A 16,033-nucleotide genomic window follows, 5' to 3' on the forward strand; every position below is an offset into this window, starting at 1 on the left:
TATGCATTTGCTCTCAATTTTTAACTTTTTCAATGTTTTAGACGATTTTAAATTATAATATTAACTACACATAATTATTTGCTGATAATCGACACATCTTTTTTTTCATACTATTGTCCACAAATTAATTTCTAAACTCTTAAGTCAATTCCTGTGAGAATAATTGACAAATAATACAAAACTTTTATAACCACTCTCTCTCTCTCTCTCTATATATATATATATGTGTGTGTGTGTGTATATATATATCATCTGCAAAGTATTATTATGAGCAAAATAATTTTTTGTCATATTCATTGCATCGTAATACAAAACTTTCATATAAGCAAATAATACCTCTTTATATATAGCTGTTGCATAGTACTATTATGAGCAAATAATTTTTTGTTATATCAACTGTATCGTAATACAAAATTTTTATATAAGTAAATAATACCTCTTTATATATCAGCTCCATAGTACTATTATAAGCAAATAAATTTTTTTGTCATATCAACTGCATAGTAATACAAAACTTTTATATAAGCAAATAATACCTCTTTTTTTTTTTTTTTTAACTGACTGCATGGTAGAGGAACATATCAGCTGCATAGTACTATTATGAGCAAATAATTTTTTTGTCATATCAGTTGCACCGTGATACAAAACTTTTATATAAGCAAATAATACTTCTTTTTTTTTTTTATATATATATATAGCTGCTGCATGGTAGAGGGACCTTTTTCTTATTTACATATATATATATATATATATATATATATTAATAACTAAGCATTTAAAAATTAAAATCTGAGATCTCAAAAGGAATACTGCTACTTGACCTCCATTTACACTGAAAAAATAACAAAAAAAAAACCTACTACTTTGGAGCAAAACCGAAACAAATCAGAAATCTGAGTCTCAAGATCTGTACAATAGTCTCTCTTGCACGGACTAATCTCGTCAATCTCCGAGGTAACCTTCTTCCTCTGCATCATTTAATCCCTTCTGCTTTTTATCGGATTCGGAGATATCAAATTTTTGTCCATTTTCTTTTTTTTTTTCCCTTTTTAAATTTATTTCACCACTTGTTGCCTGGTAAGTGTTTGCTTTTACCTTTTTTTTATTTGGCAATTATATTAGTGGTAGTGTTTTTCCCAGAAATTTTTAGTAATTCTATTCAGGTATTGCGCAATTGTTCTGGGGTGAATTTTCTTTTATAATGTGCTCTAATTTGTCGTTATTTAGTTCATTAATTGCTTCGAGAGTTATGAGTTGAATAATTAGGACTGCGATTTGCGTTTTGATGTAGGTTTATTGCCCTGAGGTTATTGATTGGTTGATAAGAATTTTGGGTGTTTTCTGATTGTTTAGATTTGTTTGAAGAGAAAGTGATAGTGATATAGCATTGTTTTCGGGATTCCTTTTGGGTTTATTGTTGTTTGTTCTGTAGAGCTTTTTGGACGAAAATTGATATTCCGGTTGTTTGTTCCAAGTGATACTATCGGAAACCTCAGGGGAGGTTGCTGAAATGATCCCTTTTATCTTTTCGACATTGTAAAGCTTCAAAGCAGATTGGGAATTATCAGCTCAAAAGCAACCAAAGGACTACCGTGCTTTAACTTTGACTTCAGTAGCCATCTCCTCCCTCGAGTGGATCTGCCTTTTCATTCTTCTTTCCTCCCTCTCCTCTCCAAATTTCACCACTGCCCGTGCGATTGATGAGAAAGCCTCCTCGTCTTCTTTGCCCTTTTATTTTTCCCTCTCCTTCTCTTGAATCTCCACCACCCACTTGCTGTTTAGTGAAGAAGAGTCTTCAAAGAGAATTGATTTTGGTTTAAAGATTGATTTGTTATAGCTGTCTTTCTGTGCAATTTCTCATTAATTGTATGTGGATAAATTTTTTTAAAAAAAAAATTGTTTTCACCCTTAAAGTCTCTGAAAATCATGGTGAAAGCCTCTGTTCATGGATATCTATGTGTCAATATGGGTTGACTGGGTAGAGTTGGCTGCTCTTTTGAGTCCCGGAGTCGTTTCAGCCCAAATTTTCCTAGTCTGAATGAGTTTTCACTGGATCTACTGTCTCCGGGATATGACAGACCGTTTGTGGAATGGAGGCTGAAGTTCCAGTGACGACTAGGTCGGGTTGCCTCGGACTCGGCTGAGTGTTTGAACCATGATTTGAATAGAATTGCGAGTGAAATAGCATTCTTTTTAAGTTTAATGTTCATATATCTGGGGTTCTTTTTTGTTTGAATAGGTTTTCTGATCCCAATATTGGAGACAAACCAGTCAAACCCTATGCGAGACTAACCAGTTGCTACTATTAATTTGTATAACTAGCATCAATTGCATGGTGGAAATAGAGGTCGAAAATATCATAACTTTGGATGAATATTGAGATGGATAAATTGAAGTGAATATTCTTTTTTTCCTTGGGTCATTTTTATTTGGTAGCACACTTAACATTGCTATATGCTTGAACTATTAAAGTTTTTTTTTTAATTTCTTCAAGGGTGAATACACCAATTGAACAAAATAGAAATCAGGAACTTTTCAAACCATTTTCATTTCCCCTGTAAATGGTCTAATGAATCAGCAAAAGCTCCAGTTTGGCAGTTTTGCTGTGAAAATTTGCTTTTGATTAAAAAGCATAAATCTCTTCATACTCTTTAAGGTTGGATTCATTTTGCTTCCTTCTTCTTAGCTTGATTTGGCAATGCATGCCTTGGTTAATTAGTCATATTCTGATCCTCTGAAGTATTTCAACTTTGCCAGTATATTCACATTCAAATAGGTATATGGTGCTTCCAAGTACATCTTAAATGAATAGTTATCCTTGAGGGCAGTTTGACAGTGATTTATGAATGACATAAATTAGTTGTTAGATTTATATTAAAATATATCAGATGCAAATTTTCTTGCCATTGATATTGCAAGAGGTATATTCATATATGCTGTGCTGTTTAACATGAGCACATCAACTCATGCAGTTTTAAGATGGAATTGGTGATTTTAACTTTGCAAAAATTGAGATGAGATTGCATATTAAGGATGTCGTAGAACTCTGGAAATTTAGAGTTTGTTGGGTGAATTAATCCAACTGAAGTTAAGTGAGTAATATGAAGATCCCACATAGTTTCCTAGGCATGTGGAGCAGGACTGCAGCTAAACGGGTTTGACCCTTATAAAATCTCAGGTTAAAGATCCTCAAAAACTATGAAGTCTATACTTCTTGATCCACTACGTTATCAGACTGGGTATTTCCTTCTGAAAAATTTGTACACAAAATGCTGTGGTTTCTCCTCATTGAGTTTTTGGCTGCAGAAACAAAGACTAAGCGTTTAATTATAATGGATCAAGGCATAATCACCTCCCAGTCTAACAATATGGCATAATTATTTGAGGACAGGCCTAGGCTAAGCTTATTCTGATGTTTTTCTCCATTCTAGCCATCTTGAGCCAGCTGCTAGTTTGCTTCTCATGTGAATCTTATATGGCAAAGCGGCTTGTTTCTGGTACTCAAAGCTTTGTTAGTTATCTGCAATGCAAAACTCAAGTTACATTAAAGAAAAGAAAGTCTATAGTTGGCTCCAGAAAAGTTGGAGAAAGTTATGAGGAGCTTTGCTTGCTGAATCATTACATTCACCATATTACTGGCTACATTTCTCCCTTGCATGCCAGAAACTTAATTGTCTTTCTTGGGGGGCCGGGGGGAGGGGCTGGAGCTTTCAGCGCCTTGGATGAGCTATCATTGTAGGATGAAGCAAATATTTTATTACATTTGAAGTTTTTCCTGGAACATTGGTAATGTGATTTGATTCTTACAAAATCAAATTATATATGTGAAGCAAATGTTGCATGTGACAGACTTCGAAGTTGACTGCATGATTTCCCAGGCCTTAAAGTAGTTTTGTTTTTCCTACTCTTCCAAACAATTGATGGTAACCTTTTAACTTTTCCAGTCATACAAAATTCAATGTATTGATTTTTTTTTTGTCTGCTATTTTGTGGGTCTTGTTTGAGCAGGAAATCTGGTTTTGCTGATAGATCCAATGGGAAAATCCAAAATGTCTAGTTAAACCTGAAAAGGTTTTTTTTGCATCAATAAGCACACAAGAAGAGAACCCATTTGATTTTTTCATACTTTAGTTGCTAAGCTTGAAGTCAAGTATTCAGATTTTGGTCATGACCTAATTGAAATGCATGTTATTGCTATTCTGTGATTGGGAGGAAAAAGCTTCTTGGAGGCTCCAGTGTATTAACATATCTCTTAATAGGACTCTAAGCACAAAGGATGAAAAACAGTAATATTGACTGGTTATGAAACATTATCTTGGTAGTCTCTTGAGTTGTAATCGTAGAGAAGATGTTAACCTATAAGGAATTAACTTATTTTGATCCTTGTGTATGCTTGTTTCTATATCCAAGAATAGTTTTTAATAGAATAATATTATTTTTAACCTAAAAAAGAAAAGGAGGATCTGAAATTCTTAGTTGTGATTAATCCAAGCTGTGGATTTCAAAACTGAATTTGAAATCATTTTCTCAAATTTTAAAGCTTGTCCAAACAATGTAATTCAAATGCAGAGGATTTCAATTACTTGGGTTTGAAATCCAATCATTTCAAATTCTTCTCCAAATCAAATCTATTGATCCAAACGCAGCCTAAAGGTTTTTGGACAAAAATAGATCAAGAAAGCTTCTATATCTTTGGTTGACTGATAGAAAATTTTTGGCATATTCTGACAAAAATAGATCAAGAAAGCTTCTTTATCTTTGGTTGACTGATAGAAAATTTTTGGCATATTCTGATTTTTTGACATGACTCGAACGGAAGTGATACAGCATTATTTTCTGCTTTATTGTTCATTGATTTGTAGATGCTTTTAGCCGAAAAATAAAAAGAGTAGCTCTTTTCTTTCTTGTAGAAACAAAAACTCTGAACTGCGAATGCTGCTGCCCCTGGCTAGAAAATGAGTTTCTGATTTGTATTGAAGTGATTTCATAAATAGCTCTTGTCTTGTTATGGATAACTAATATACAATCCAAAATTGACTTGAATAATGGCAGATTTCTGTGCTGAATGCAATGACAACACGGTATTGGATAGTTTCGCTCCCAATCCAAAACAATTCATCACCTTCTTCCCTTTGGAGTCGCCTGCAAGAATCAATTTCCAAACATTCCTTTGATACCCCACTTTATCGGGTACTGAGAGCTATTCAATTTATTCTCTGACAGATAAAAACACACACACCTTGCATGAGATATGTAATTGCTAGTTTAATTTTGTGGATCGTGAAAATGACAATTAATTGATTGCACTTAAACACTTCTTTGCAGTTTAACATTCCTAATCTTCGGGTGGGAACACTGGACTCGCTGTTAGCACTCAGTGATGATCTTCTCAAGGTACATTCTTTATTTCTAATTAAAGTTTGTACTTTATGTGTCTACTGCCACTGCTACAAAAAACAGTCATAGAAGAGGATAGAAATGAGATGAAGCTGAGGTGTAATGTAATACTGGCAGAATAACAGCTTCATTGAAGGAGTATCTCACAAGATACGTAGGCAAATTGAGGAATTGGAGAAGGTTTCAGGTGTGGTCAGTAGCTCTCTCACAGTCGATGGGGTTCCTGTTGACTCATATCTTACTAGGTACCTTGAGATTTCATTTTTAAGATTATTGAAAGTGATTCCTTATTAAAAGTTGCATTCACTTTTGTTTGATTCTATGTTAGATTTGTATGGGATGAAGCTAAATATCCAACAATGTCACCGTTGAGGGAGATTGTGGATGGAATACATACACAAATAGCCAAGATTGAGGATGACCTTAAGGTAGCGATCATTTTTATGTGTAATTATTAGGATATGGATGTCTAAGCATTTCTATGTGCATATTTAAGGACTTAAGTTGTGTAGGAGTATTGTAAATAGTGGTTGATGTGCAAGTTGTCTCATTCTGATGTGTGTGTAAAAGAATTTTCTCTCTAATTAAGTATTATTTATTATTTTTATTTTGTATAAAGGCAGGAGAAAGCTTAGTATGTTATGTTATTACTGTAAGCATTTAGGTTTTAAAACTGAAAATGCATCAATTTGCAGCATTTGTTTGTCAATCTTGTTTGCTTATTTGTTCTTTGTCTTGCTTCTTTCATTTAGCTTTCAATGAACCTTTTTTTTTTTCTGTTGGGTTGCTTAGAGGGGAAATATACCTGTTAAGTCAGATATGTACCATGTATTTGGTTTATCATCAATCTATTGATTTTACCTTTTTCGCTTATTTATTTGTGAGTTGTGGTACTTTAAGTTGAGAAAATATGTTTCAGTGTCAAAAGGTGAAATAAGATTTTTCCTTGCTTCTTGGTTAAAACCTGGTGCTCTCCAATTCATAGAGGTTACTACTGAAATCCTCATAGACAGGCTCTTTGCTTCTGTTTCTCCAGTTTCTTGCTTGTTGAGGATCTAAAGTGTAGTAGTTTTATTTAACTACATCAACATCTGTTCATCTTTTTGGTTCATCAACCTTTTTTAGCCTCTAGCCTTTGAGGTTGGAGATCATTGTATCATGTTGATTAAGTTGTGGATTGTATGTGATAGGTTCGTGTTGCTGAGTACAATAACGTACGTAGTCAACTCAATGCCATTAACAGAAAGCAGACAGGAAGGTATCACCTGTATTTATTGTTCAGTGGATCAAAGTAGTATATATATTAACTTGCTGGATGGTGGAAATAGGCATAGCTTTATCAAGTATTGAAGAAGTAGACAGATTGTATGAGCTTATTTCTTGCTAATTTTATAAATTAACCTAATACAGCTTAGCAGTTCGTGATCTATCCAATTTGGTGAAGCCAGAGGATATTGTCACTTCTGAACACTTAACCACACTGCTTGCTATTGTTCCAAAATATTCCCAGAAGGATTGGCTGGCGAGTTATGAGACACTCTCAACCTATGTGGTGAGAACTTAGTTATATGTTTCTGTTTGACATTCGTTGCTTTTGGTGGTCCCGCTCTGTGTATGCATGAAGCTTTTGTTGAGATATTTCAATCAAGTTGAGTTTTATAAGAAATGGGGCTTGTAACATGATACAATACTTCATTCCTTGTGTTTTTTGTCTCCGTTTTGTACATCATGTCTCTCTTTATTCTGCTAGCAGAGTGCATATTATAGACATAAAGAGTACTTTCTCATGTGGAACTTATTGGTTTAGGTCCCAAGATCCTCGAAGAAGCTGTATGAGGACAATGAGTATGCTCTTTACACTGTTATACTGTTCAGCCGTGATGCTGACAACTTCAGGACAAAAGCACGTGAAAGAGCTTTTCAAGTGAGTTAGTCAATCTTGTAGGCTATTATTTATTGGAAAATCTCTTGCTAAAAGCATTGAATGCTTTAAGATCGTTTCATGAAGGTTTTGCTATAAACATTGGTCAGATTCGAGATTTCGAGTACAATTCTGAAACGCAAGAGAGTCGGAAGCAGGAACTAGAAAAACTGATGCAAGACCAGGAAAGATTTAGAAGCTCTCTGCTACAATGGTGCTACACCAGTTATGGAGAGGTAACTTGCTCTGTGACAGGTTTTCGAAAAATTTTTTCATGATTTTCTATTTACATTATTAATTGTCAAAATTTGCTATAGAAAAAAGAAAGTACTAAAATTGGCACTTATTACTTCTGTGATTTTTGCTTTAATTGATGTTTGTCAAAGTAATACTTAAATTTTAAGACTGGGTTTGCTGTTTCATCATGAGTTGGATGCACTTTCGAGGATATTAACTACTCACCTTACTATAATGATAACTGGTAAATGCTCCCATTTTTCTTTTGATTGACCATTTTATTCATGCATGTTACATAGCTGCAACAGTTTAACAAAGGCAAAAGAATGATATCAAGCATAGCAAAAGTCATAGCTTGCTGTCTAAAGGATCTTGTTTTAGTCCTTCACATTTGCAACGAATTATTGGTCCTTCAGTTACTTTAACTGGCTCATGGTTGTCCTGGATCAGGTTTCCTGTCATCATTTCAGCACAAAATCTTTCACTTTATTTTTTTTTTGAAGGCACAAAATTTGTTTACTTATGTTATGTTAGGGCCGAAAATCTAATCACAATCCTTTCTTTCCTAACTCACATGTCATGCTGTGGCCTCCGATTCAGTTGAAAATGACCAAACCCTGTTAACATTCCTTTCTTCTTCTACCACTTGATTAATGCATCTGGAATGTAGTTTGATGGTAACAAGAGGAGGGTAACCAGCTACTTTGGTAATAGACTGTCTGCAGTCTGTCGTGGGGTCCATAATGGACTTCTGTTAATTGTTTATCTATTTCGAGAAATACTTATGTATCATATCCTTACCTGGGGGGGAGGGATGGGTTGGGTGTTATGGGGGGAGGGAGTGTAAGCAAGAGGTCTCGGGTTCGAGTCCTCCAACTTACACTATAAAAAAAAAGTATCATATCCTTACCTTGTGTTGAAGATTCTGTCCCTTTGAGCACAACCAATAATTGAAATAACACCAATTTGCTTACATCTGTGAGTATAAATAAGAATCTGCACGTGTAATTCACACATGCTTTGGTATATTGAGTCTACCAGCTTCATGAACTAGGGGATGATGACACTGAGAGTTGTTTGCTACCTAGCAAGTATTCAGTTAGACCTGCTTAATGTATAATTCATTGCTAAAATAAAGTGGAACTCTAGTAAACTGGTCTGTCTGACAATATATGAAATGCACATGACCACAGTACAAATGGTCCTGAGATTAAAAGATAATTACGAGTATGATGGATGGTTTGATGAATTAATGTCCAAGAGCAGGCCATGTAGTTAAATTTGGCATAAAGTTATAAATGTCATGTAGCTTGAAATGTACGTCTTTTTATGATTATATGTGTTTCCTAGAGTGATGTTACAGTCTATTAGCAAATAATTTCTAGCATCAGCTGTTGTCATGTCTTTAAGAATAATTCTGCTGCTAAAATATTGAAATAAAATGGATAGAATCATGAGGATTATGGTAAATAACTTTTCTTTCCTCTTTCTGCCTTGTTCAACATTTAGTCATTTAGAGTTCCCCTCCCCCACCTCCCACTCCCCTTCCGCCTCCCTCTTTCTTTTAAGGTAGCAGCGCTTTATTGAAGCTTGAAATTTTTTGGTTGCCTATTTCCAACAGGTATTTATCTCCTGGATGCACTTTTGTGCTGTACGTATCTTTGCTGAGAGCATTCTTAGATATGGCCTTCCACCATCTTTTTTGGTAATTAAACTGCTGAGTGCTCTATGTTGTTCTCCAAATTACATTTCTGGCTATTTCATTTAGAGTTGTTACTTGAGTATTTGGCTTATAAATCATTGGAAAATTGATGTTTCAGTCTGCTGTATTGTCACCATCTGTGAAAAGTGAAAAGAAAGTGCGCTCCATCTTGGAAGGTTTGTGTGACAGTTCAAACAGGTATTAATCACATATCAAGCTTCTTTGTTTTTTAACATTGGCACATTCCAATTGCAATTGACTTGCAAAGATTCAGATTAACTGAATTTTGAGTAGAAATTTGGTTCTAAGGTCCTTATATGGCGTTATAGGGAGTAATTCTGGATCTAGTGTAAATTAGACATGGAATTCTTTCATATGTGGATTGGTGAACTGTAACTTGAAATTGTATGTTCTTGGTTGGTAAAGGTTCAAAATTATTAGTATATTCACAACTTGCTTCAGGTCAGTTTATTGTGCAATCTCTTTTATGTGCCATATGTTCTGTAGGTGGTCTACCCCTTTTTCCTCCCCTAAAGCCAACTGAGTAAATGTTCTTTTAAGTTTATTCTTTTTGTTAAACTTTGGTGAAAAAACATATAACAACATTTTGGGCCACTTAATATGGTTCCACAAATACATGAATTTGGTGTTCATCTTGAGCTGATCAAAATGTTGATTTTTCAATGGCTTTATCTGTGCAACTACAGCACCTACTGGAAAACTGAGGATGAAGGACCGCTTAGTGGTTTTGGGGCTGATGCTGATGCACATCCTTATGTTTCCTTTACCATTAATCTGATTTAAATCAAGTCGCTCTTCATTGCAACCAACGTCCAATACCTTGTTTATTTACTCGGCTTTCAAGAATAAGGACAGTGGCTGTGCTTGTATATCAGAGTACTATATAAACTATATTCTCTGGAAGTAAAGAATGTTGTTCGTATAGCCTCATGTTGATATCAATATTTGCGTCCTGAAGTAATTAAAATGTGTTAGATGATCTTCCTTGGTTGATATTTTGGGGGCTGCAATCTCTGTTTGAGAATCACTGTTGTAATATTGATTTTTGGGTTACCCTGTGGTGGACCTATAATATCTTAATCTGTATGTATTCCTTATGCTATTCTTTAATCTGTTTGGGCTCGTTTGGTTAAAGTAAGACAGTTTCAAATCATATAAACATGGTGCTAACACATATGACAATGCTTGCTGCTAGAACTGCTAGAATTGATGATTGTCGGTAGAATGTAACGGTAGAAAGTACGAGCATGGATTGTTCTCTGGTTCCAATCTATGGCTTATTCCAATTCTGTAGAAGTGAAGGTTTCTTAACGGTTTATAACTATGCATATTATGTATTTCAATACTATAATTGGTTTATAGAGGCATAGCCAGAATATTATTATTTGACATTAATAGGAGCTGATAACAAATTAATATGCATGAAATTTCCTGAATCTAATTTTCGACATCCATTTCATCATCTAACGGATAGGCGGAGATCATTTGGCATGTGCCAAATTTGCCGGTAAGTTTGCAATTGGAATGACAAATTGTTCTCTCTGTTCCCTTTTGTCCAAACGATAGTGCTTTATAATAAAGAATCAATATCAGTTATGTAGGAGTGGTCAACCAACCAAAATAATCCATTGAGGCTATCCCAAGCTACTGAAGGAAGGACATCTTCCATTTGCATAAGCTAGTATGGTCCATGGCTTCAGGCAAATGACCTTAGGAGAGAAGATCAAAACCTAGGGTATTGAGATTATACTAGAGGTGGCAAAATGGGCGGGATGGGCGGGATTTGCTTGGGTTTGAGATGGAACCGAGTCATATGGGTTTGGCCCCAACATTACCCATATGTGTTTTGGGACTAACTTGGGCGGGATCAGTTTGGGATGAGTTTAGATTGATCCCGCCCAATACCCAAATCCATTTTCTACATATTTTTTTTCCTTTAATTCATTTTTTATTTTTTATATAATTTTAATATTTTTGATTTATTAAATTTCTTTTAGTTTTATTAAATAAACATGCAAGTGCTTTATACTCAAGATTCCCATAAAAAATTGGATTAACAAATAAAAGAAAAGATAGATATACAACCATATTCCAACATATATCAAGATGGCCAAGGTCCTTAGGATGTTGAATATTTATCCTCATCATTGTCCAAGGATGACAGGTCTAAACTAACTAAAATGTTGGAAATTCTTGTGGATAATGACTAGGAAGACTACTAGATTATATTCGCTGGTATGACTATAAAATTTGTTAAAGATGATTTTTGAATCTAAGACTCCGTTTGGATTGACTATTTTTTCAAAAAATAAGTTTTTCAAATACAATGTTACAGTAATATACAATAACTCAAGAAACATCCCATCCATATTAGTATATCAAATATTTCAAAAAAATTTTATAGTAAAAATTTTTCATATACACTGCTACAATAAAATATTTCAAAAACACCCCTCAAAAACAGCTAATCCAAACGGAGCCCTTGTCATTTGAGCCCAATGGGTACCCAAGTATTTCCCATCCTTTCCCATTCATTAATGGGTATAGTTGGGATGTGTCCCAATTTAAACCCAATACCAAATTATAATACCCATCCCGCCCAAAGTTCCTTTGGGCATGGGTAGCCCGTTGGGACTTGGGACAAATTGCCAGCTCTAGATTATACCCTAAAGGAATGCACTGCTATTTAATCCTATAACACTATTCATTTCATCGAAATGAAGATAATCACAAAGAATTGAAATATGTTTATGTTGATATCTCTTATAGAAGCAAGACAGACAGAAGCCAGTCGGACCAGGAACTACTCCAGGGTCCAGATAGTTTCCTATTTTCGTGTGCATTTAGTTAGCATATCGTATCAAATACTCCGCCTACCAATTGTATGGCCTTTGCGGTTTCTTGTTCTACACCTTCTCCTCTCAGCATACTAAATAAAGTAGATTAAAGGTGCATGGTGCATGGGGCATGATGGCTCGTACAGATTTGACTTAACTGCTACGAAAGTGAAGGACAGATTAGGGCATCTATAATGAATTATACTCTTTATATCATTAATTTATCGTCCTTTTTTCATTACATCATCACTCATTATAGATTACACTATATAGAGTATAATAGCATGAATCCATAATCAAATACACATTTATTTTAATAATTCACAGTACATACCCTATAAATAAATAAATAAATTTTTTAAAAAATAATTCCGTTAATTTTGGAAAATAATTCATTAACTTTTGGTGAAATTTTTTACTTTTCAATTTTTTATTTTTGGAAAAATGAATATTATTAAGTTGTGAAAAAAATACATATTTTTTGGCTCTCAAAATTAATACACTATTATTCTAAAAAAAATAAGTAATTACTAAACAAATACCCACACTTAAAATGTAAAACTATCATAATCATCATAACTCAATTAATTATGCTCTATTTAATTAATTTAACTCCATTACATAACTTAAACCAACTGAAGTAGAAATAAAATTACATAATAAATACTACTTTCCATTACCATTGCCTCTGAACTGCTCCCAAATATGCTCGACCAAGTCCCGTCGAAGTTGATGATGCACTTCACGGTCACGTAGTTTCGCGTTCCTTTTAAGGTAATGTTGAAAATTTTGAATGGAAACTTGAGTCACAGGAATCGTAGGATTCTCATCATGGATTTTGGAAATTTGATGGATGATTGGAATTGGGTAAATTTGAGGGATATGCATTATTTTGCATATTTATAGGAATTCCAGAAAGTAAAAATTTTAGGTAATTTTGAAAATTTTGATGTTTTGATTTTGTGAAGAGGAAGAATTCTCCATAGTTGGAGCATTAAATATATTTTTAAAACTATTAAAATTCTCATTCATAATATAAAAATATTAGAACTTTAGAAAAATTGAATAAGAAGTTGAAGAAAAGAAATGATGGAGTAGGATAAATACATGATGGAGTAGGAGAGTGAGAAATTGAAATGTTAACAATATTTATAAACAAAATTTTGAGAATTGAGATTTAAAATATATTAGTATTGCAATGTTGTCATTATTTTATTTTACCATTGCAAAATGGACAAAATGGACCGTTTGGAAGCTTTTGAATAAAATGGACAAAATGGGGTAATATTTTGACCATTGAAAGCTTTCGTACAGGCCTCATGCTGCTGCTTTGAATTATTGGTCAAATAGTCCACATTTCAACAGCTTTTGAGAGCTTTTTATGCGTGTAATTGATTATATGTGTAATATTCATTATACTCTCGCACCCTCAATTACGCTCCATTGTGAATGTTCTTCTATGGAGTAGAAAAGTGGACAGTGACACATGTATTCGTTTTTTTTTCTAACAGCAAAGATATGAAATTTAAGAAATAAAGAGGGTGAAGGGAGATTAAAATTTAAAATTTCTAAATCTTGAAATATCAACGTTAATCACTATACCAAGATCTCTTTAGTAGTGACATATGTATTCTCATTTCCCATTTACCTTTCAACATTGTTTGTTGAGAAATGTATCTCTCTTTTATGCATCTTCAATAACAAAGAAGAAAAATTTGATAAACCTTTTATACTTAATTGATAAGTTGACAAAAGATACACATGCTTCCATTGTGGAAGTTTTTCTTCCAAATCGTTATGTTTTAAACTCGAGCTAGAGCAAATACCACAATGAGGTCAAGGGTTAAGATCAAAAGTTTCAAACAACTTGACTGGTAATAAAAGACCGATAATGTTACAAAAGTACTAATTATAAAATGACTAAATAATGTGAATAAAATACAACAAAACATAAAAGGTTATAAAAAAAGCAAAAAATTAGAGAAATTGGTTTTTTCCGCCGGTTTCTCCTAGACGGGGTTGACTGTGTCAATGCCAGCTCGGGCTTTTAGTGACCGTAATCCAACAGATAGCCATTCAATGTTTGCTTCAACTGGTCTGTTGGCACATTCAACTGTAATCCAACTGACTGCCATTCAACTGATCCATCGGCCAATCCCAGTTTTTAAGTACACATAAATGGCCACATGCTTTGAGATAAATTTTGTTACTCAACTTTTCATACTTCTTTCTAGATTTTTTCCTCCAAGTTTATGTTATAAGAATTGAAATCATGCAGTTTTGACATTACTATTAAATTCAATGATGTATCAGCATAAATTCAAAAGTTTATTTGAAAAGGTAAATATCGTCCATGTCCAAGATCTAATTCAGTTGATACAAACATTTTTTAATAACTGTAAGATTGCTAATTCGACTTTTATATATATCCTCTATCCCGTTTATAAGATTTAGAGTCTTCCCTTGTACACTTAAGAAAAAGGGTAAGTATCATCTTTCAAAGAAGTTGGATGGCTTAATTAATCCTAAGTCGACGGGATGTAAATCCATTAGATTAATAGAAAAGAGAAATAAAAACTCAATAAACTTCTAGACAAATATCCTGGCACAACCTCAACCTTTTATTTAAAAAATAAACTGTCATCCCTCAAAGGAGTTAAATGCTCAAATTAACTTCTAATTTGACAGGACGTAAATTCAGATAAATCGATAGAAAAAGAGAACTATAAACTCAAGTAACTTTTCAACAAATATCTCTTGGTCCACATTCTTTTTGCCAACCAGAGTCTGGTTGATGCATTTATGCGTTCTTTATGCCAACCAAACTCTAGCCAAACTTGGTTGATGAAGTTTTCATTATTCCTTTTTAGCCAACCTAACTCTACTAGATGCATTTATGTGCTGACGGTTATATCCATCATCTTAAGTCAAAAAAACTCATAGTGACTATTGAACAGTACCCCTGTGGGGTTTCTATCCCACATCGGTTCGGGGGGGGTTTGGGGTTTGGGTTTATTAAGGTCTGCGGGAGCCTTCAAAAGTTGCCGGCTTTTGAAGGTTTCTCGCAGGTCAACTTTAGTAACGAAAAAGTCTGAGTTTCTCAGTCATCGGAAAAAGACAGAAACCTCGGGGAGGTGATCTCTCCATTTCAGTGGGTGTCTGGGGGGTCTTTACTTCTTAGCAGCGGGGCACCCCTGTGGGGTTTCTATCCCACATCGGTTCGGGGGGGTTTGGGGTTTGGGTTTATTAAGGTCTGCGGGAGCCTTCAAAAGTTGCCGGCTTTTGAAGGTTTCTCGCAGGTCAACTTTAGTAACGAAAAAGTCTGAGTTTCTCAGTCATCGGAAAAAGACTATTGAACAGTAAAAATCACTCTAATTAAGTGATGTTGTAGTTTGGTGGATCTATTTTCTACCACTATCATCCCACTTTTGCTTTGGAGGCCAATAAATGGCAATGACCTTAAAAAAAAAAGAAAAGAAAAGAAAATGGTGGGGTGGGGAGTCTTATCTCAAAGTTGTAAAAGTGCAGTAGAATGTCAATACAGGAATATCTTAAATTAAGCATCATCCTCAGTCCTCACCTAGTTTAATTTGCATCCATGATTGCATTTTAATTGAAATTGAAAGATTAGGATATTTGCTGAATTTTCAAATAGTAAAATCTCCTGACAGTTAGTGCACTCTTTGTGCCAATCCGTTTCCTAACTCATGGTCTTATGTGTCTCATACCAGAAATGATATTGAACAAAGCATCGTTCATTAAGTAGGCTAGGCCTTCAAACGCAAAGGTTTCAGCTAGTGGATATGGTAAACATGGCTTAAGAAGATCTGAAAAGGAGTGATTTATTTAGGTGAAAAATTTTATTTCCCCCAGGCCAACTATAGAGCCATTTACAAGAATAAAACGTCCAAGAACCAA

At 34.2% G+C, this 16,033-nt stretch overlaps 1 protein-coding gene across 1 annotated transcript; it reads left to right on the forward strand.

Moving 5' to 3' along the window:
• The first annotated feature begins 814 nt into the window (after positions 1 to 814).
• On the forward strand, positions 815 to 10,273 carry LOC113690896 (V-type proton ATPase subunit C-like). Its single transcript, XM_027209016.2, has 12 exons — positions 815 to 954; positions 5,053 to 5,190; positions 5,326 to 5,394; positions 5,515 to 5,642; positions 5,726 to 5,825; positions 6,588 to 6,655; positions 6,808 to 6,949; positions 7,205 to 7,321; positions 7,429 to 7,554; positions 9,177 to 9,260; positions 9,376 to 9,455; positions 9,965 to 10,273. The coding sequence occupies exons 2-12, from the start codon at positions 5,071 to 5,073 to the stop codon at positions 10,059 to 10,061; spliced, it is 1,131 nt and encodes a 376-aa protein (XP_027064817.1). The 5' UTR covers positions 815 to 954; positions 5,053 to 5,070; the 3' UTR covers positions 10,062 to 10,273.
• The last annotated feature ends 5,760 nt before the right edge of the window (positions 10,274 to 16,033 follow it).

This window comes from Coffea arabica, chromosome 5c (assembly GCF_036785885.1).
Source record: "Coffea arabica cultivar ET-39 chromosome 5c, Coffea Arabica ET-39 HiFi, whole genome shotgun sequence".
NCBI lineage: Eukaryota > Viridiplantae > Streptophyta > Magnoliopsida > Gentianales > Rubiaceae > Coffea > Coffea arabica.

Bases quoted from the DNA above. Each gene is read 5' to 3' on its own strand.
- LOC113690896 (XM_027209016.2), top strand. From the start codon at position 5,071: ATGACAACACGGTATTGGATAGTTTCGCTCCCAATCCAAAACAATTCA. The intron at 5,826-6,587 runs GTAGCGATCATT...TGTATGTGATAG, and splicing joins AGATTGAGGATGACCTTAAG to GTTCGTGTTGCTGAGTACAA. The intron at 6,950-7,204 runs GTGAGAACTTAG...TTATTGGTTTAG, and splicing joins AGACACTCTCAACCTATGTG to GTCCCAAGATCCTCGAAGAA.